The sequence below is a fragment of the Aulonocara sp. 'chitande type north' Nkhata Bay genome, linkage group LG12 (assembly GCF_057382095.1).
Source record: "Aulonocara sp. 'chitande type north' Nkhata Bay isolate Kocher_YH1m ecotype deep benthic linkage group LG12, A_spYH_male_GT1.1, whole genome shotgun sequence".
In the NCBI taxonomy this organism is placed as follows: domain Eukaryota; kingdom Metazoa; phylum Chordata; class Actinopteri; order Cichliformes; family Cichlidae; genus Aulonocara; species Aulonocara sp. 'chitande type north' Nkhata Bay.
In genome coordinates, this window is record NC_141355.1 from 1447994 (window position 1) to 1470977 (window position 22984).

The 22984-nt window shown below is 38.9% G+C and overlaps 1 protein-coding gene across 3 annotated transcripts in view; it reads right to left on the bottom strand.

The window, feature by feature from the left end:
• Positions 1-570: 570 nt before the first annotated feature.
• Positions 571-22984, bottom strand: part of ccdc125 (coiled-coil domain containing 125) — an 82490-nt gene continuing 60076 nt past the window's right edge. For all 3 annotated transcript variants that reach the window (XM_086313134.1, XM_086313135.1, XM_086313133.1), the window contains 3 exons: positions 4864-5014; positions 3670-3788; positions 571-3377 (listed from right to left, as the gene is read on the bottom strand). In XM_086313134.1, coding sequence (XP_086169260.1) covers positions 3090-3377; positions 3670-3788; positions 4864-5014 — 558 coding nt within the window. In that variant the 3' untranslated portion in view covers positions 571-3089. The remainder of the gene's footprint in view (positions 3378-3669; positions 3789-4863; positions 5015-22984) is intronic.

Genomic DNA, 22984 nt, shown 5'->3' on the forward strand with positions numbered 1-22984 from the left:
TGTCAGGTCTCGGTTAGAAATGAGATTCTTACCTGAAGGACCAATGAAAGAATTTAAAAAAATGAACTTGGTTCATTTCAAAGGGAAACATGTTGTTGTCAGTGTGCAGCAGATGGTTCAGTGGAGGATAAAATGAAGTGACATGATCATTTTCACAGTTGTTTTTTAAACAGGGTGTTTTTGTTTTGTCCTGGATGTTTTCAGTTACAAATAAATGAATAAATAGAAATAATAATGACTAAATGTTGCAACATGCTGATTTCCTTTCACTTAGAAGTTGTCATTTTACAGCGTGTTTGTTCCATAGCATTACCTCCTATTGCAATTCAGTTCTCATTCCATTTATTTGGTTGCTGTCAGTCCAATTCCCAGAATGCCTGCAATCAGTGATGCTGAGCGCTCCAAGGCTGTGGGCCAGCCTGTGTGGAAAGCTTGGCCATTATCTGAAGCTAATGGGGCAGACACAGGAGGTGGAAATGACACAGTACAGAGTTCAGATGCTAGCTATCACTTCAGGAAGTAGTCACAGGCTGATTAAAGAATCCAGTCACTGGTGTCACTGGTGAACTGTGATGACTGACATTTGTCTTATTGGCTTCATTTGCTGAAGCAGCAGCTGGAACTTCGAGCAAAGAGTCAAGAAAAACATTTATTTTATTGATTTACTTTGTACACAAACAAGATGTGCTGTGAACGTCTCAGAGAGACACACACATGCATATATTTATACATATAACATCTTTTGCACGAGGTTCGTATCAGAGTTTTAACCCCTGAAAGCTCTTTTTTTGTACTTCTCTGATTCTTTCTCTGTTCAAATCATTTTAATACAGATTTGGAGATTACAGGTTTCACTGCTCGCTCTCCAATCCTTCAAAGTTTTACTTTAACAGTAATTAATTTCAAAGCTGAAAATCACTCCACCGCGCTCTTTGTGAAGACATGTATACTTCATACAAATGTAAAAACAGTCAACTTCACATGTTTCAATGGTTAAAATCCACAAAGTCAGTTTGCACTGGTGTATACTGAACTATGTGCAAGTCGTTATCAGCAAAAATGAGGAATCAGTGAAGCAGTTTGAGAAATGATGAGAAATGCAGGGCTGTAACTCGTCTTTCCTTTGGTGTAAATATAAATGTAAAAACCAATGAAACGGGCAGAGTCAGCTGTTATTCGGGTGTAGTGACGGGTACCTCAAAGTATGTGGCACCATGATGAGGAACTAAACGACATGTTCATGCTGTCAGGAACAAACATCTGTGGTTGAGTATCACATGGTTCACTTATCATTTTTGGAAACTATAATAAAAACATTTTGACTGTTTTTAGTTTGAAATCCACCATAAACGATCGTCTCTTTGCATTAAATTAAACTGTAATGTCGATATCTCAGGGTTACAGTACTGATATTTTGTAAAGATGAACAGAGATGTCAATAACACAGTGTTAGCTCAGTGACACAAAGCTGGAAGCTGCAGGTACCACAGCCATGAACGCACAGAGACGCACACACAAACACTGCCCTCTGCTGGTTACTTCCTGAGCTGCAGTTTCAGGTTAAACGACAGATGTCATCTTCCAGCTTAAAAACAAACCTGTCCTTCACCTGAACAGCTGATCCAGCAACCCAAACACGTGTTTTCGATTGTAGGAATCAGCCAAAGTCCAGATCATAATCGAGTTTTCATGTATGTTCATTTTCCTTGTTTGTTCTCAGTGCTTTAACCTACACTGGTCAGGTTTGAACCACCTGCCTCATATTGTGTTGGTGCCTCTCTGTAGCTGCCTGTCCTGTCGAGGCATGGACTCGATCCCTGATCTGTAGCTCGACTGGATCGGGACGTGGGGACTTTGGAAGCCAAGCCAACACTCAAGCTTGTTGATACATGGTCTGTACAACAATGCTTAAGTAGGTGGTGAGTGTCAAAATAACATCATAGCAGGACCCAGTGTTTCCCAGCTGACCTTTGTGTGTGAGCAGAGGAGAAGCCACAGCATGCTTTAGAATCTGCACAGATGCAACGTGGACAACAGTACAAGAATAATAATAATAATAATAATAATAATGATTGCATTTATATGCCGCTTTTCGAGGTCCCTTAAAGCGCTGTACAATTCCACTATTCATTCACTCTCACATTCACCTACCAGCAGGCGGCAGGTGAAGTGTCTCGCCCAAGGACACAACGACCGAGACTGTCCGAGCCGGGGCTCAAACCGGCAACCTTCCGGTTACAAGACGAACTGCCAACTCTTGAGCCACGATGGCCCCAGAGCCTACGTGTCACACCTACAGCAGCTGCATACACTCCTGCATGTTGTTCATATGCATGCCAGGAGAGCTCACGCGTCACTGACACAGCAACGCTTACACAGTGGGCATCGCAGCACTCGCTGAACCTGCTCTGTAACTTCCTGCATGCTGTCATTTCATGACTGTGTGGTTCCACTTTCACTCTGCAATTACACAACTCACAGCTGATTAGAGACCATTTAGGAGGAAGAAATTTTTGATCATGGATCAAACCTTACAGTATCACCCTCAAATTCAGTGAGAAAGACTCTAGGATGAAATATAAAGGCAGAGGGCGTGGCTAAGATCTGGAATTAAACACCTGAATTCAAAGGCAACGAGGTAGCCCAGTACTTTTGTCTATCTCAGCTCTATGAGGCTGACTGCATAACAGGCAGGTTGATAATCAGACGGCCTGCCTGGCTGGGATGGCAGAGCTTTGCTTAGGAGACATTAACGCCACTCTGGGCCGTCGCTAGCCTTGGTTTCAAATGCTTGCAAAGAGCTGATGTTGTGTTATGTGTTGTGTAAGCAATTGATTTTACAGACTAAGATAAAATTATAATATTGGATGAACATGCAATGCAACATATAATGCATCTCCAGCCATGATAGGACTGGGGTATACTCTGGACAGGTCACAAATGAACCTGTCACAGTTTGGGACTTCAGAGTAAAGCCCGAGTGCTCAGACAGAACCCTCAGTGTATTTCCTCATGTGGGGAGATCAGGACGATAACTGGCTGCAGCTCCTGTAATTAGCCAGTACCTTACTGCTAGTCTTTGATGAGCCTCACACACCCTCTGATTCTGTCCTGGACTCAGAGAGCTGTGGTGGACTGTGGAGTTTGCACTCTGATGACACTTCAACCTCAGGTTCTGATGTCTCAGATGTTTTCTGAGACTGGCTCTGGTTCTCCAGTGGAGCTTGGGGTTGCTTCTGTTGAATCCTGGGTTCTGGTGGGTCCTGCAGCTGGCAACTGGAACCCATATGCAACTGTCTCTGCAGCTCCTCAGCGCTGTGGGCTAGCATGATGCTCACCTTCCTCTGGTGGGCCAGGGCCTCCTCCTTGTCGTTCAGCTACACCAGAAAACACAGTATTAAAAGTCAAATAACATTTGTTACAAAGGCCCACCCACAGAGCTTGTTGCACATCACTTTGTTGCAGACGGTTGGTCACTAGTGGACTTCTTTCGTTGTCAGGTTACAGACGAGCATTTGTATTTAAATTTTCGGAGTTTTTCTATAAATTAACATTTCTTGATGAAACCGTTCTATCACAGAGAAATGTTTTTGCAGAAGAAGCTGAGCAGCGGTGGGGCCTCGATCTCTTTCTTTCTCACGACAACAAGATCTTAGACGAGATACTAACCAAGTCCAGCAGCTTGTAGAGAGTCTCTAAATGTTCATCAGGCATCTTCATCTCCAGACCAGAGGGGAGCAATGCCTTCAGCCTCTTACTTACACTTATTAAAGGACTCTTGTTGGCACCTGTAGACAAAACAGAAGCATTTGTAACATGATTTGTTTACATCGTTTTCACTGTCGCAGTGCAAACGTTCCCGTGCCAGCTTCCTTTAGCTTTGATGTCCGAACAGACAAATGAAGACAAGTGAGCGTAATGTCCACCGTCCTCTGCATAATTACTATCACTTAAAACAAACTGCTTCCATCAGTGACTGTGTCTGATTTGTCCAAAGTTATTCCACGGAAAAAATCGACATTTATTTTGAACGGAGGTCAAATTTGCGTGGCTTCAATACACAAGTTAGTTTTTGCTTTGCCACGAGAGGCGCATCAGTGGCAGCTTCTGTTCTGAGCTTTTTAGGGGGTTTCAGTGTTTGTCTTTGTACTTCTTTAGTACCTTGTTAAGTATTTGTGCACTATTTTTATTTTTTCACCTAAAATAATAAATCAAGTCCATGTGTATCTTTAGTTATTGCAGCTGATTCTGTGTGGGTCGGGGGAGAGTCGTTTCTCTGACCAGCTGTGTGAACACCTAATAATTGTGAGCTTTTTGTTATGCACAAAAACAACATTGTTTTCTTTTATTTATGGACCATGATTATTTAATAAATGCTCATAATTTATTTTTGAGAAAATGTTATGTACATCTGCTCTATGTTAATAAAAGTGTGACATCTGGGACACAGCTTTGACTAAGAACTCTCTTTTTGTTCTTACTTTATGGCTTTAAAAAAATATATCGAGATATATCTTATATCGCCATCCAGCTAAAAAATATCGAGATATGAATTTTGGGTCATATCGCCCAGCCCTAGTCTCAGGCATCTACTGATCAGAAGGTTGGTGGTTCGATTCCTGGCTTCCCCTAGTCTGCATGCCAAATATCCTTGGGCAAGATACTAACCCCAAAGTGCTCTCCGATGCATCCATCGGAGGATGAATGCGTGTGAATGTTAGTTGGTGTGTGAGTGGGTGAATGCACAAGTTGTGTAAAATTCTTAGTGCTCAGAAGAGTAGAAAGGTGCTATAGAAGACCCAGAACCAGTCCAAAAGCAAACGATCCAGTTAGTGTAGGACGTTATGTTGACAGCAGACTTGCCTTCAGCTTTAGAGTGATTTGATTTCTTAATATTGGCCTCGGCTACGAGCAGGAACTCCTCACTTCGCTTCCTCAGCTGTTGTTCAAAGGCGATGCGAAAAGCATCTGCAACCATCAAGGCCTCTTCTTTCCTTAAGCGCTGAGCATCCAGCTGTAAAACATACAAACACTAACGCTTCACACCACGGTAAACATTACAGTGGACACACATGTACCCTGAACACGGTGCACCGAGTGCAAGAGGAACTACTTAATGACTGACACTCAAGAGAAAACCTCGATAAAGACAACAGATGAAACAAAAACTGGGACGCCCCCCTTCTGAGGGGTCCTGGGGAGAATATCTTATTCAAATATATTTAAGCGAGTAAGAAGAGAAAGGAAACCAAATTCTGGAATAAGAAGAGATGACTGTTCCTAAATATTAAGGCTTCCTTTAAGTTTGAATGATAGTAGACCAATGAGGGGAGATCTAATTTTTGAAAATGTTGGACTTTGCTAAACTCCAGTAATGTCATATGTTGCCAGGTCTGCCCTCTTAAGACAGGGACGTGCTGTCCAACCACCAACCAGGAATCACAGGAATACAAAAACCTCCTTGTGTGAGTCATAATATGGTGACTGATCATGTTAATAATGTGGTTTGTATGTTGATTTATTAGGTTTGATGTATGCTAAGACTCATGTCTCATCTGAGTTTAATCAGTAGCTGTTGAATGATCTTCTGTATATGTATATTAGGCAAGGCAAGTTTATTTATATAGCACAATTCAACAGCAAGGTGATTCAAAGTGCTTTACAGAGACATTAAAAAACAAAAACAATAAAAAGCATGATTTAAAATTGATTAAAAAACAGTAGATAAAATCAGTAGTTAAATGTAAGTTTTGAAATTTAAGCTTAAAGTGTGGATTTGGTGCTTTATTCAAATGCAGCTGAGAACAGGTGAGTCTTCAACCTGGATTTAAATAAACTGAGTGTTTCAGCTGATCTGAGGCTTTCTGGGAGTTTGTTCCAGATATAAGGAGCATAAAAGCTGAATGCAGCTTCTCCGTGTCTGGTTCTGACTCTGGGAACTGATAAAAGACCGGATCCAGATGACCTGAGGGATCTGGAAGGTTCATACTGGGTCAGGAGGTCACTGATGTATTTTGGTCCTAAACCATTCAGAGCTTTATAGGCCAGCATCAGAACTTTAAAGTCTATCCTCTGACGGACAGGCAGCCAGTGTAAAGACCTCAGAGCTGGACTGATGTGGTCCACTTTTTTGGTCTTAGTGAGGACTCGAGCAGCAGAGTTCTGAATGAGCTGTAGTTGTCTGACTGATTTTTTAGGTAGACCTGTAAAGATGCTGTTACAGTAATCAAGCCTACTAAAGATGAATGCATGGACTAGTTTTTCCAGGTCCTGTTGAGACATCAGATCTTTTATCCTTGATATATTCTTGAGGTGATAGTAAGCTGACTTTGTTATTGTCTTAATGTGTTTTTCTAAGTTTAGGTCTGCATCCATCACTACACCCAAATTTCTCGCCTGGTTTGTGGTTTTTAGATGTATAGATTGAAGTTCTCTGGTGACCTGTAATCGTTTTTCTTTGGCGCCAAAGACTATTACCTCAGTTTTGTTTTTGTTTAGCTGGAGAAAATTGTGGCACAACCAGTCATTAATTTCCTCAATGCATTTACCAAGAGCCTGTACAGGGCCTCGGTCTCCTGGTGACATTGTGATATATATTTGTGTGTCATCTGCATAGCTGTGGTAGTTTATTTTGTTGTTGTTTATAATCTGTGCCAGTGGGAGCATGTAGATGTTAAACAGAAGGGGTCCCAAGATGGAACCTTGGGGAACTCCACATGTGATACTTGTCTGCTCAGATGTGAAGTTACCTATTGATACAAAGTATTTCCTGTTTTCTACGTATGTTATGAACCAGTTTAGTACAGTTCCTGAGAGACCTGCCCAGTTCTCCAGTCGTTTGAGTAATATGTTGTGGTCAACTGTATCAAATGCTGCACTGAGATCCAGTAAAACTAGGACTGACATTTTTCCACTGTCTGTATTCAGACATATGTCATTAAACACTTTGGTCAGAGCGGTTTCAGTGCTGTGGTTCTGTCTGTATTCAGACAGAACCACAGCACTGAAACTGCTCTGGATTTAACATGGATGTTAAAATCCCCAGCAATAATTACACAGTCAAAATCAACACAGATCACAGACAGCAGTTCACTGAGGTCATTAAAAAAGTCTGTGCAGTATTTGGGAGGCCTGTAAACATTAAGAAACACAACTTTGGATGGGGCCTTCAGCTGTAAAGCCACATATTCAAAAGACTGAAAACTTCCAGGAGATAGCTGCTTACATTGAAATGATTCATTAAATAAGACAGCAACCCCTCCTCCTCTCCTGCTCACCCTGGCCTCACTGATAAAACTGTAGTTAGGAGGGGTCGTCTCGATGAGAACAGCTACACTGTTACTTTGGTCCAACCAAGTTTCAGTTAGAAACATAAAATCAAGGCTGTGCTCAGTGATTAAATCATTAATTAAAAATGTTTTCCCAGCTAAAGATCTAACGTTTAATAAAGCCAACTTAAGTGTTTTAGAGGTATTACTTGGCCGCTCGTGTTTGGGAGCAGTCTGTGGCACACAAGGTATGTTTACTATGTTTAAAGATCTTTTAGAGTGCAGCTCTCTGTGTTTTGACCAGGCCACATGTCTCCTGTCACCTAAAAGTACAGAGATTTTAAAACCTTCTAGTAAACAGGGTCCCAGCTTCTCCTGGGAAAAGTCACCACTGCCATAATCCTCACAGCCCGGACCCTCCACACATCACACATCAGACTGTGGAGACAGAGCATGAAGGTGGTAAGGAGGAACTAAGGGGGGCGAGGCTGGGCAATGTGACTTCGATTGCTCTGTTGAGGGTGGGGCTCGATGGCGAACCTTTGGCTGCTCTGGTGGGGGGTTTATGGGGGACAAAAAGGGCCGGGGGGTAGATCTGAGCCCAGCATTGACCCGCTCCATCATCTCCTCAGTGAATTTCAGGTGTGGGGAGGAGGGAGAAAGGGAGGGGGAGGAGGGTGATGGCCTGTCAGGGGTTTGGGGGACTGGGGAAGATCGTGGTCCCTGGTCTGGCTGATAAGGTAGCGTGAATCGCTACCTTATCAGCCAGGAGTGGAGGCCCTGGGGTGCTGATCCCCGACTACCAAAACTAGCGACTGGGACATGGAGTGGCACCTCTCTGATGGGGAAGGAGTTAGTGTGTGAGGCTGAGAGGTACCGGCTAGAAAGCGTCAGGTTCACCTCAAGCACACCTCGGGCTCTGGAACCAGTCTGCTGGAGGGGAGCTGGACTCTGTCTCCGTCAGGAGTTGCCCTTTGTGAGAGGCGGTGGGGTGGGTATCCTAGTATCCCCTCGGCTTGCTGCCTGTATGTTGGGGTTTCTCCCAGTGGATGAGAGGGTTTGTTCTCTCGCCTTTGGGTCAGGGAACGAGTCCTGACTGTCGTCTGTGCTTGTGCGCCAAACGACAGTTCAGAGTACACAGCCTTCTTGGAGTCCCTGGGCAGGGTCCTTGAGAGGGTCCTTGAGGGTGCTCCACCTGGGGACTCTGTCATACTGAGAGACTTCAACGCTGGGCGATGATAGTGAGACCTGGACAGCCTCCTGGATCTGAACCCGAGCACCGTTTTGTTACAGTTTGTCCATAATGAACATCATGATTGAATGACTTTGTAATTGTGTCATCAGAGCTGCGACCATGTGTGCAGGACACTCTGGTGAAGAGAGGGGTTGAGCTGTCGACTGATCACTATCTGATGGTGAGTTGGATCAGGTGCCGGGGGAGGCCTGGTGCACCAGTTCATGAGGACCGTCATGAGGACAGTGAGAGCCATGTGGACTGTATTCATCTCCACAGGGACATAATAAGTTGCCCAATAAGCAAACTAAAAGGGAGGCTGGAATGCTGCATTTCAGACACTCTGATAAGTCTTCACATATCCTTCACCAAAACCTCTGAACCTAGAGCGTGGATGCAATTGTCATGTATATTGTTTTGACAGTGTAAGCAGTTGTTGTAAAACCCCTGCTGAACATCTGCTGACCTGTGTGGTGCACTCTGTGTAGTATTGCGTATTGTAATTGTAGATTTCTAATCACTTGAAAGGTTTTAAACATGTTGAGACCAGAAGTTTTGGTCTAAGCTGACTGATAGATCCGCCTCCCATTTGCAACAGGAGGGCATATTGATTCATTGATTTTATAGAGTGTCCTATATATGTTAGACAGTAATTTAGGGGGTTTGAAATTAAGGAATTATACCGCACTTGGTGGTAGTTGTAATTTGACTTGACCAGGCTTAAATTTCTTTTTTTTACTATAGATTTAATTAGTTGATATTCTGAAGTCTTTTCTTGTTAAACACATTTTGTATAACTACTGCCAAACGGAATAATATCTGTTCCTTTGAATATATGTTCCAAGTATTTAATTCCTTTATTTTCAATTCAGTTTTATTTACACAGCGCCAAATCACAACAACAGTCACCTCAAGGTGCTTTATATTGGCAGACCCTACAATAACACAGAGAAAAACCCAACAATCATATGACCCCCTATGAGCAGCACTTTGGTGACAGTGGGAAAGAAAAACTCCCTTTTAACAGGAAGAAACCTCCAGCAGAACCAGGCTCAGGGAGGGGCGGGGCCATCTGCTGTGATTGGTTGGGGTGGGGTTTACAACTCCAATCTGGGAGTTTATCATATCATTGTTCTGTAGTATGTCAGGGTTGTTCCAGATAGGCGTTTGCATGAAGACTCCGTCATTGTTACAAACTCCCACCATGCTGTCAGAGAAGAGCTGATGTTGATGCTTTTAAAGCATCATGTCGTTTGATGTTTGAGCTGATAAATGGTCTGAAATCTCTGGATTAGTGCAAAGTTTTACATCTGCCCAGGGCTCATCTAAGAGGGTGTGTTTAAACCATCCTGAGATGAAGCCTGTGGGCTAAGAAGTGTTGTTGAAAGTTAGGCAGATCTAGTCCTTTGTCCTTGGTCCTTTGTAGTGTTTTTAATCTGATACACGGGTTTATCTTTCCAAAGGAATTTAGAAATGGACAAATCCAGAGATCTGAACCAGTCTGGTGATGGTTCACTCAGGATCAGTGAGAATTATTTATTTATTTTTGGCAAGACAATCATTTTTATTGCAGCGACCCTTCCCATGAGTGATATGGGTAGAGATTTCCATCTAGCCAGATCGTCTCCTACTTTCTTTAGAACTGGGATGTGGTTTAATTTAGTTAAATCTGCAAGCTTAGTAGAAACATTAATAGCTAAGTATTTAATATTTCCAGATTGCAGTGGGGCAGAAGAAGAATTATGGAAGGAGCAATTCAACGGAAGAACTACAGATTTTAACCAGTTTATTGAATAATCTGAAACTCTTGAAAAAGAGTTTATTAGCGTGACTATCTCAGAGAGATTGGTTTGTGAAAGCAACACATTATCTGCACAGAGACTGACCTTATGTTCTACATTCTTGCATCTGATGCCCTTCATTACTGCAGCCTGTCTAACTGCTGCTGCTAGTGGTTGGATAAAAACTGCAAACAGTGAAGGGGAGAGTGGGCATCCCTGCCTGGAGCCCCTCAGGAGACAGAAGCTGGAGGATGTTTGGTCGTTTGTTCTGACACGAGCTGTTGTTATATTTTTAACCAGTTCCAAAACCAATATTTTGATTATTCAACATTTTTTAAATCCATGAATCAAACTGAAGGATGCATAGATGATAACTAGAAAGTGCATTTTCTGAAGAAACTGCAGTGTGAATGCTTGAATCTGAATGTATGCACTGAAATGAATTAATTGCTGAATTTTGAGTTAAAAATATTGAATGAGATTAAAAAAAAACAAAAAAAAAAAAACGAATTTAACCTGAAAACAAAGGTGCTGAACTGCTAAAAGCTGAAGGTTACACAGAAGAAGGAGTTGGAAAAAAACTGAAAATGTTTTAAATGTAAATTAGAAAACCCTAAGAAATGAGAAAAGAACATTTAGAGTCAGAAAACATCTGAATGAATATTAAAAGGTCATATTCTTTGAATCACTGGATGACTAAAATCTGATCCCTCCACTTTGATCCACACAGTTTAAAAAGTTTAAATGCCTGAGCTTTGAAAGATACGGTGTTGGAAAGAGAACAATAATGGCGACAATTTGAGGGTAAAATGATGGCCGTAACACTGTGGACACAGCAGCAGTTGAAAGAGAAGTGTTTAAGATTAATTTTGGCAGAGTGAGAGAGAGAGCTCGTTAAGCAGGCAGGTGTGAGCCTGGTTGCTATAGTGACCGCACCCAATGGCTCCATACACACGGACACAGACATGCACCTCACTTTTGCTGCTTAAAATGAACAGAAAAGTCAGGCCGAAACAAATCGTTCCCAAATGAAAAGTAAAAGTCGTATTGACAAAATTCTTTCACTGTGAGCGACAGCAATGTCTAGTCTACCAAATTCTCAGTTTTCATGCCTGTGGAGTTTATTATATGGACGTGGTGACAGTGGAAAGACACCATGCTCTTCTGATTTTCAAACCAACCTTCTGAGCCGTTTTAACATTAGAGTCTATGGAAGAGTTGGAGGGAGGAGGCTGTGCATTGGTGACATTTATGAAAGAACCATAACACCTAGTACAATAGTAAACACATTGGATGAAAGAGGACAGCGATGGCTACGTTTTGAGGGTAAAATCATACCTGTAGAGCAAACGCTGCAGACACAGCAGCAGTTTTAAAAAAGATTTTAAGATTAATTTTTTTGCTCCTCTCACTCTAGCAGTTGAGCTGCCTCACTCTAGCCCCAACATTCCGTCCCATACACACCCATTATAAACTCTGAAACGGGTGAAAAAACATCATGAAACTTAAACTGGAACTGAAGAAAAAGTATAATAGATATTGAAAAGATAAATACAAGTTGAATAGTTGAATGTCTTGTCTTCGTTTTAAAGTTTGAATGGTGGCTCTATGTCAATGTATGTGGAAGTAGTAAGAGTTTAAAAATGAGTAAGTTGAATGAGGATTTGAAGGGTCTCCCCATTGAAATACATTATAAATTTTTGTTGAATAAAGTTGAATAAAATTAAAAATATAAATGTTAAAAATATGAAAAATAGAAGCAGTGTTGTCCAAAAGAATAGGAATCTAACGGTGTTTGAATGGTTTTTCTAAGTTGAACGGTTTTGAAGGAGTGAGATGCCAAAAAACGTACGGAATATATAATAATAATAACTAGAAAGTGCATTTTCTGAAGAAACTGCAGTGTGAATGCTTGAATCTGAATGTATGCACTGAAATGAATTAATTGCTGAATTTTGAGTTAAAAATATTGAATGAGATTAAAAAAAAACAAAAAAAAAAAAACGAATTTAACCTGAAAACAAAGGTGCTGAACTGCTAAAAGCTGAAGGTTACACAGAAGAAGAAGTTGGAAAAAAACTGAAAATGTTTTAAATGTAAATGAGAAAACCCTAAGAACTGAGAAAAGAACATTTAGAGTCAGAAAACATCTGAATGAATATTAAAAGTTCATATTCTTTGAATCACTGGATGACTAAAATCTGATCCCTCCACTTTGATCCACACAGTTTAAAAAAGTTTAAATGTCTGAGCTTTGAAAGACACGGTGTTGGAAAGAGAACAACAATGGCGACGTTTTGAGGGTAAAATGATGGCTGTAACACTGTGGACGCAGCAGCAGTTGAAAGAGAAGTGTTTCAGATGAATCTTGGCAGAGTGGCAGGGAGAGCTCGTTAAGCAGGCAGCTGTGAGCCTGGTTGCTATAGTGACTGCACCCAATGGCTCCATACACACGCACACAGACATGCGCCTCACTTTTGCTGCTTAAAATGAACAGAAAAGTCAGCCCCAAACAAATCGCTCCCAAATGAAAAGTATAGGTCGTATTGACAAAATTCTTTCACCGTGAGCGGCAGCAATGTCTAGTCTACCAAATTCTCAGTTTTCATGTCTGTGGAGTTTATTATATGGACGTGGTGACAGTGGAAAGACACCATGCTCTTCTGATTTTCAAACGAACCTTCTGAGCCATTTTAACATTAGAGTCTATGGAAGAGTTGGAGGGAGGAGGCTGTGCATTGGTGACATTTACGAAAGAACCATAACACCTAGGACAATAGTAAACACATTGGATGAAAGAGGACAGCGATGGCTACGTTTTGAGGGTAAAATCATACCTGTAGAGCAAACGCTGCGGACACAGCAGCAGTTTTAAAAAAGATTTTAAGATTAATTTTTTTGCTCCTCTCACTCTAGCAGTTGAGCTGTCTCACTCTAGCCCCAACATTCCGTCCCATACACACCCATTATAAACTCTGAAACGGGTGAAAAAACATCATGAAACTTAAACTGGAACTGAAGAAAAAGTATAATAGATATTGAAAAGATAAATACAAGTTGAATAGTTGAATGTCTTGTCTTCGTTTTAAAGTTTGAATGGTGGCTCTATGTCAATGTATGTGGAAGTAGTAAGAGTTTAAAAATGAGTAAGTTGAATGAGGATTTGAAGGGTCTCCCCATTGAAATACATTATAAATTTTTGTTGAATAAAGTTGAATAAAATTAAAAATATAAATGTTAAAAATATGAAAAATAGAAGCAGTGTTGTCCAAAAGAATAGGAATCTAACGGTGTTTGAATGGTTTTTCTAAGTTGAACGGTTTTGAAGGAGTGAGATGCCAAAAAACGTACGGAATATATAATAATAATAATAATAACTAGAAAGTGCATTTTCTGAAGAAACTGCAGTGTGAATGCTTGAATCTGAATGTATGCACTGAAATGAATTAATTGCTGAATTTTAAGTTAAAAATGTTGAATGAGATGAAAAATACAGAAATTTGTACCCGGAAAAAAAAAGTGCTGAACTGCTAAAAGCTGAAAACCACACAGAAGAAGTTGGAAAATAGCTGAAAATGTTTTAAATGTAAATGAGAAAAATCTAAGAAATGAGAAAAGTAATTTAGACTAAAAACAAAAAAGAAAACATCTGAAGGAATATTAAAAGGTCATATTCTTTGAATCACTGAATGACTCAAATGTGATCCCTCCACTTTGATCCACACAGTTTAAAAAGTTTAAATGTCTGAGCTTTGAAAGACACAGTGTTGGGAAGAGAACAATGATGGCGACGTTTTGAGGGTAAAATGATGGCTGTAACACTCTGGACACAGCAGCAGTTGAAAGAGAAGTGTTTAAGATGAATCTTGGCACAGAGTGAGAGAGAGCTCGTTAAGCAGGCAGGTGTGAGCCTGGTTGCTATAGTGACCGCACCCAATGGCTCCATACACACGACACAGACATGCGCCTCACTTTTGCTGCTTAAAATGAACAGAAAAGTCAGGCCGAAACAAATCGTTCCCATATGAAAAGTACATGTCGTATTGACGAAATTCTTTCACCGTGAGCGACAGCAGCTTCTAGTCTACTGAATTCTCAGTTTTCATACCTGTGGAGTTTATTATATGGACGTGGTGACAGTGGAAAGACACCATGCTCTTCTGATTTTCAAACGAACCTTCTGAGCCATTTTAACATTAGAGTCTATGGAAGAGTTGGAGGGAGGAGGCTGTGCATTGGTGACATTTATGAAAGAACCATAACACCTAGGACAATAGTAAACACATTGGATGAAAGAGGACAGCGATGGCTACGTTTTGAGGGTAAAATCATACCTGTAGAGCAAACGCTGCAGACACAGCAGCAGTTTTAAAAAAGATTTTAAGATTAATTTTTTTGCTCCTCTCACTCTAGCAGTTGAGCTGCCTCACTCTAGCCCCAACATTCCGTCCCATACACACCCATTATAAACTCTGAAACGGGTGAAAAAACATCATGAAACTTAAACTGGAACTGAAGAAAAAGTATAATAGATATTGAAAAGATAAATACAAGTTCAATAGTTGAATGTTTTGTCTTCGTTTTAAAGTTTGAATGGTGGCTCTATGTCAACGTATGTGGAAGTAGTAAGAGTTTAAAAATGAGTAAGTTGAATGAGGATTTGAAGGGTCTCCCCATTGAAATACATTATAAATTTTTGTTAAATAAAGTTGAATAAAATTAAAAATATAAATGTTAAAAATGAGAAAAATAGAAGCAGTCATGTCCAAAAGAATAGGAATCTAACGGTGTTTGAATGGTTTTTCTAAGTTGAACGGTTTTGAAGGAGTTAGATGCCAAAAAACGTACGGAAGATGATATAATAATAAAGATTAGAAGAACAATACTGTGAATGCTTTTCAAGCATTCACACTAACTAGAAAGTGCATTTTCTGAAGAAACTGCAGTGTGAATGCTTGAATCTGAATGTATGCACTGAAATGAATTAATTGCTGAATTTTGAGTTAAAAATATTGAATGAGATTAAAAAAAAACAAAAAAAACAAACAAATTTAACCTGAAAACAAAGGTGCTGAACTGCTAAAAGCTGAACGTTACACAGAAGAAGGAGTTGGAAAAAAACTGAAAATGTTTTAAATGTAAATTAGAAAACCCTAAGAAATGAGAAAAGAACATTTAGAGTCAGAAAACATCTGAATGAATATTAAAAGGTCATATTCTTTGAATCACTGAATGACTCAAATGTGATCCCTCCACTTTGATCCACACAGTTTAAAAAGTTTAAATGCCTGAGCTTTGAAAGATACGGTGTTGGAAAGAGAACAATAATGGCGACAATTTGAGGGTAAAATGATGGCTGTAACACTGTGGACACAGCAGCAGTTGAAAGAGAAGTGTTTAAGATGAATCTTGGCAGAGTGGCAGGCAGAGCTCGTTAAGCAGGCAGGTGTGAGCCTGGTTGCTATAGTGACCGCACCCAATGGCTCCATACACACGTACACAGACATGCGCCTCACTTTTGCTGCTTAAAATGAACAGAAAAGTCAGGCCGAAACAAATCGTTCCCAAATGAAAAGTAAAAGTCGTATTGACAAAATTCTTTCACCGTGAGTGACAGCAATGTCTAGTCTACCAAATTCTCAGTTTTCATGTCTGTGGAGTTTATTATATGGACGTGGTGACAGTGGAAAGACACCATGCTCTTCTGATTTTCAAACGAACCTTCTGAGCCATTTTAACATTAGAGTCTATGGAAGAGTTGGAGGGAGGAGGCTGTGCATTGGTGACATTTATGAAAGAACCATAACACCTAGTACAATAGTAAACACATTGGATGAAAGAGGACAGCCATGGCTACGTTTTGAGGGTAAAATCATACCTGTAGAGCAAATGCTGTGGACACAGCAGCAGTTTTAAAAAAGATTTTAAGATTAATTTTTTTGCTCCTCTCACTCTAGCAGTTGAGCTGCCTCACTCTAGCCCCAACATTCCGTCCCATACACACCCATTATAAACTCTGAAACGGGTGAAAAAACATCATGAAACTTAAACTGGAACTGAAGAAAAAGTATAATAGATATTGAAAAGATAAATACAAGTTGAATAGTTGAATGTCTTGTCTTCGTTTTAAAGTTTGAATGGTGGCTCTATGTCAATGTATGTGGAAGTAGTAAGAGTTTAAAAATGAGTAAGTTGAATGAGGATTTGAAGGGTCTCTCCATTGAAATACATTATAAATTTTTGTTAAATAAAGTTGAATAAAATTAAAAATATAAATGTTAAAAATGAGAAAAGTAGAAGCATTCATGTCCAAAAGAATAGGAATCTAACGGTGTTTGAATGGTTTTTCTAAGTTGAGCGGTTTTGAAGGAGTGAGATGCCAAAAAACGTACGGAATATATAATAATAATAATAATAATAATAATAAAGATTCGAATAACAATACTGTGAATGCTTTTCAAGCATTCACACTAACTAGAAAGTGCATTTTCTGAAGAAACTGCAGTGTGAATGCTTGAATCTGAATGTATGCACTGAAATGAATTAATTGCTGAATTTTGAGTTAAAAATATTGAATGAGATTAAAAAAAAAAAAAAAAAAAAAAAACGAATTTAACCTGAAAACAAAGGTGCTGAACTGCTAAAAGCTGAAGGTTACACAGAAGAAGGAGTTGGAAAAAAGCTGAAAATGTTTTAAATGTAAATTAGAAAACCCTAAGAAATGAGAAAAGAACATTTAGAGTCAGAAAACATCTGAATGAATATTAAAAGGTCATATTCTTTGAATCACTGAATGAAGAAAATGTGATCCCTCCACTTTGATCCACACAGTTTAAAAAGTTTAAATGTCTGAGCTTTGAAAGACACTGTGTTGGAAAAAGAACAATAATGGCGACATTTTGAGGGTAAAATGATGGCTGTAACACTGTGGACACAGCAGCAGTTGAAAGAGAAGTGCTTAAGATGAATCTTGGTACAGTGGCAGGCAGAGCTCGTTAAGCAGGCAGGTGTGAGCCTGGTTGCTATAGTGACTGCACCCAATGGCTCCATACACACGTACACAGACATGCGCCTCACTTTTGCTCCTTAAAATGAACAGAAAAGTCAGGGCGAAACAAATCGTTCCCAAATGAAAAGTATAGGTCGTATTGACGAAATTCTTTCACCGTGAGCGACAGCAGCTTCTAGTCTACTGAATTCTCAGTTTTCATGCCTGTGGAGTTTATTATATGGACGTGGTGACAGTGGAAAGACACCATGCTCTTCTGATTTTCAAACGAACCTTCTGAGCCATTTTAACATTAGAGTCTATGGAAGAGTTGGAGGGAGGAAGCTGTGCATTGGTGACATTTACGAAAGAACCATAACACCTAGTACAATAGTAAACACATTGGATGAAAGAGGACAGCGATGGCTACGTTTTGAGGGTAAAATCATACCTGTAGAGCAAACGCTGCAGACACAGCAGCAGTTTTAAAAAAGATTTTAAGATTAATTTTTTTGCTCCTCTCACTCTAGCAGTTGAGCTGTCTCACTCTAGCCCCAACATTCCGTCCCATACACACCCATTATAAACTCTGAAACGGGTGAAAAAACATCATGAAACTTAAACTGGAACTGAAGAAAAAGTATAATAGATATTGAAAAGATAAATACAAGTTGAATAGTTGAATGTCTTGTCTTCGTTTTAAAGTTTGAATGGTGGCTCTATGTCAATGTATGTGGAAGTAGATACAGTTTAAAGAGGAGGAATTTGAATGAGAATTTGAAGGGTCTCCCCATTGAAATACATTATAAATTTTTGTTAAATAAAGTTGAATAAAATAAAAAATATAAATGTTAAAAATGAGAAAAATAGAAGCAGTGTTGTCCAAAAGAATAGGAATCTAACGGTGTTTGAATGGTTTTTCTAAGTTGAACGGTTTTGAAGGAGATAGATTACAAAAAACGTACGGAATACAGAATAATAACTAGAAAGTGCATTTTCTGAAGAAACTGCAGTGTGAATGCTTGAATCTGAATGTATGCACTGAAATGAATTAATTGCTGAATTTTGAGTTAAAAATATTGAATGAGATTAAAAAAAAACAAAAAAAACCCGAATTTAACCTGAAAACAAAGGTGCTGAACTGCTAAAAGCTGAAGGTTACACAGAAGAAGGAGTTGGAAAAAAACTGAAAATGTTTTAATTGTAAATTAGAAAAACCTAAGAAATGAGAAAAGAACATTTAGAGTCAGAAAACATCTGAAAGAATATTAAAAGGTCATATTCTTTGAATCACTGAATGACTAAAATGTGATCCCTCCACTTGGATCCACACAGTTTAAAAAGTTTACATCTCTGAGCTTTGAAAGACAAGATGTTGGAAAGAGAACAACGATGGCGACGTTTTGAGGGTAAAATGGTGGCTTTAACACTGTGGACACAGCAGCAGTTGAAAGAGAAGTGTTTAAGATGAATCTTGGCAGAGTGGCAGGCAGAGCTCGTTAAGCAGGCAGGTGTGAGCCTGGTTGCTATAGTGACTGCACCCAATGGCTCCATACACACGTACACAGACATGCACCTCACTTTTGCTGCTTAAAATGAACAGAAAAGTCAGGCCCAAACAAATTCTTCCCAAATGAAAAGTACATGTCGTATTGACAAAATTCTTTCACCGTGAGCGACAGCCATGTGTAGTCTACCTAATTCTCAGTTTTCATGCCTGTGGAGTTTATTATATGGACGTGGTGACAGTGTAAAGACACCATGCTCTTCTGATTTTCAAACGAACCTTCTGAGCCATTTTAACATTAGAGTCTATGGAAGAGTTGGAGGGAGGAGGCTGTGCATTGGTGACATTTATGAAAGAACCATAACACCTAGTACAATAGTAAACACATTGGATGAAAGAGGACAGCCATGGCTACGTTTTGAGGGTAAAATCATACCTGTAGAGCAAACGCTGCGGACACAGCAGCAGTTTTAAAAAAGATTTTAAGATTAATTTTTTTGCTCCTCTCACTCTAGCAGTTGAGCTGTCTCACTCTAGCCCCAACATTCCGTCCCATACACACCCATTATAAACTCTGAAACGGGTGAAAAAACATCATGAAACTTAAACTGGAACTGAAGAAAAAGTATAATAGATATTGAAAAGATAAATACAAGTTGAATAGTTGAATGTCTTGTCTTCGTTTTAAAGTTTGAATGGTGGCTCTATGTCAATGTATGTGGAAGTAGTAAGAGTTTAAAAATGAGTAAGTTGAATGAGGATTTGAAGGGTCTCCCCATTGAAATACATGGGAAATTTTTGTTGAATAAAGTTGAATAAAATTAAAAATATAAATGTTAAAAATGAGAAAAATAGAAGCAGTCATGTCCAAAATAATAGGAATCTAACGATGTTTGAATGGTTTTTCTAAGTTGAACGGTTTTGAAGGAGTAGGCTTTCAAAAAACGTACGGAAGAATAAAATAGAACTAGAAAGTGCATTTTCTGAAGAAACTGCAGTGTGAATGCTTGAATCTGAATGTATGCACTGAAATGAATTAATTACTGAATTTTGAGTTAAAAATATTGAATGAGATAAAAAAAAAAAAACCGAATTTAACCTGAAAACAAAAGTGCTGAACTGCTAAAAGCTGAAGGTTACACAGAAGAAGAAGTTGGAAAAAAGCTGAAAATGTTTTAATTGTAAATTAGAAAAACCTAAGAAATGAGAAAAGAACATTTAGAGTCAGAAAACATCTGAATGAATATTAAAAGGTCATATTCTTTGAATCACTGAATGACTCAAATGTGATCCCTCCACTTTGATCCACACAGTTTAAAAAGTTTAAATGCCTGAGCTTTGAAAGATACGGTGTTGGAAAGAGAACAATAATGGCGACAATTTGAGGGTAAAATGATGGCTGTAACACTGTGGACACAGCAGCAGTTGAAAGAGAAGTGCTAAAGATGAATCTTGGTACAGTGGCAGGCAGAGCTCGTTAAGCAGGCAGGTGTGAGCCTGGTTGCTATAGTGACCGCACCCAATGGCTCCATACACACGTACACAGACATGCGCCTCACTTTTGCTGCTTAAAATGAACAGAAAAGTCAGGCCGAAACAAATCGCTCCCAAATGAAAAGTATAGGTCGTATTGACGAAATTCTTTCACCGTGAGCGGCAGCAATCTCTAGTCTACCTAATTCTCAGTTTTCATGCCTGTGGAGTTTATTATATGGACGTGGTGACAGTGTAAAGACACCATGCTCTTCTGATTTTCAAACGAACCTTCTGAGCCATTTTAACATTAGAGTCTATGGAAGAGTTGGAAGGAGGAGGCTGTGCATTGGTGACATTTATGAAAGAACCGTAACAGCTAGGACAATAGTAAACACATTGGATGAAAGAGGACAGCCATGGCTACGTTTTGAGGGTAAAATCATACCTGTAGAGCAAACGCTGCGGACACAGCAGCAGTTTTAAAAAAGATTTTAAGATTAATTTTTTTGCTCCTCTCACTCTAGCAGTTGAGCTGCCTCACTCTAGCCCCAACATTCCGTCCCATACACACCCATTATAAACTCTGAAACGGCTGAAAAAACATCATGAAACTTAAACTGGAACTGAAGAAAAAGTATAATAGATATTGAAAAGATAAATACAAGTTGAATAGTTGAATGTCTTGTCTTCGTTTTAAAGTTTGAATGGTGGCTCTATGTCAATGTATGTGGAAGTAGTAAGAGTTTAAAAATGAGTAAATTGAATGAGAATTTGAAGGGTCTCCCCATTGAAATACATGGGAAATTTTTGTTGAATAAAGTTGAATAAAATTAAAAATATAAATGTTAAAAATGAGAAAAATAGAAGCAGTCATGTCCAAAATAATAGGAATCTAACGATGTTTGAATGGTTTTTCTAAGTTGAACGGTTTTGAAGGAGTAGGCTTTCAAAAAACGTACGGAAAAAGAAAATATAATAATAAAGATTAGAAGAACAATACTGTGAATGCTTTTCAAGCATTCACACTAATAAAGATTAGAAGAACAATACTGTGAATGCTTTTCAAGCATTCACACTAATAAACTAGAAAGTGCATTTTCTGAAGAAACTGCAGTGTGAATGCTTGAATCTGAATGTATGCACTGAAATGAATTAATTGCTGAATTTTGAGTTAAAAATATTGAATGAGATAAAAAAAAAAAAAAAAAAAAAACCCAAATTTAACCTGAAAACAAAGGTGCTGAACTGCTAAAAGCTGAAGGTTACACAGAAGAAGGAGTTGGAAAAAAAATGAAAATGTTTTAAATGTAAATTAGAAAACCCTAAGAAATGAGAAAAAAACATTTAGAGCCAGAAAACATCTGAATGAATATTAAAAGGTCATATTCTTTGAATCACTGAATGACTCAAATGTGATCCCTCCACTTTGATCCACACAGTTTAAAAAGTTTAAATGCCTGAGCTTTGAAAGACACGGTGTTGGAAAGAGAACAATAATGGCGACAATTTGAGGGTAAAATGATGGCTGTAACACTGTGGACACAGCAGCAGTTGAAAGAGAAGTGTTTAAGATGAATCTTGGTACAGTGGCAGGCAGAGCTCGTTAAGCAGGCAGGTGTGAGCCTGGTTGCTATAGTGACTGCACCCAATGGCTCCATACACACGTACACAGACATGCACCTCACTTTTGCTGCTTAAAATGAACAGAAAAGTCAGGCCCAAACAAATTCTTCCCAAATGAAAAGTACATGTCGTATTGACAAAATTCTTTCACCGTGAGCGACAGCCATGTCTAGTCTACCTAATTCTCAGTTTTCATGCCTGTGGAGTTTATTATATGGACGTGGTGACAGTGTAAAGACACCATGCTCTTCTGATTTTCAAACGAACCTTCTGAGCCATTTTAACATTAGAGTCTATGGAAGAGTTGGAGGGAGGAGGCTGTGCATTGGTGACATTTATGAAAGAACCATAACACCTAGTACAATAGTAAACACATTGGATGAAAGAGGACAGCCATGGCTACGTTTTGAGGGTAAAATCATACCTGTAGAGCAAACGCTGTGGACACAGCAACAGTTTTAAAAAAGATTTTAAGATTAATTTTTTTGCTCCTCTCACTCTAGCAGTTGAGCTGTCTCACTCTAGCCCCAACATTCCGTCCCATACACACCCATTATAAACTCTGAAACGGCTGAAAAAACATCATGAAACTTAAACTGGAACTGAAGAAAAAGTATAATAGATATTGAAAAGATAAATACAAGTTGAATAGTTGAATGTCTTGTCTTCGTTTTAAAGTTTGAATGGTGGCTCTATGTCAATGTATGTGGAAGTAGTAAGAGTTTAAAAATGAGTAAGTTGAATGAGGATTTGAAGGGTCTCCCCATTGAAATACATTATAAATTTTTGTTGAATAAAGTTGAATAAAATTAAAAATATAAATGTTAAAAATATGAAAAATAGAAGCAGTGTTGTCCAAAAGAATAGGAATCTAACGGTGTTTGAATGGTTTTTCTAAGTTGAACGGTTTTGAAGGAGTAGGATTACAAAAAACGTACGGAATAGATAAAATATAATAATAATAATAACTAGAAAGTGCATTTTCTGAAGAAACTGCAGTGTGAATGCTTGAATCTGAATGTATGGACTGAAATGAATTAATTGCTGAATTTTGAGTTAAAAATTTTGAATGAGATAAAAAAAAAGTCCGAATTTAACCTGAAAACA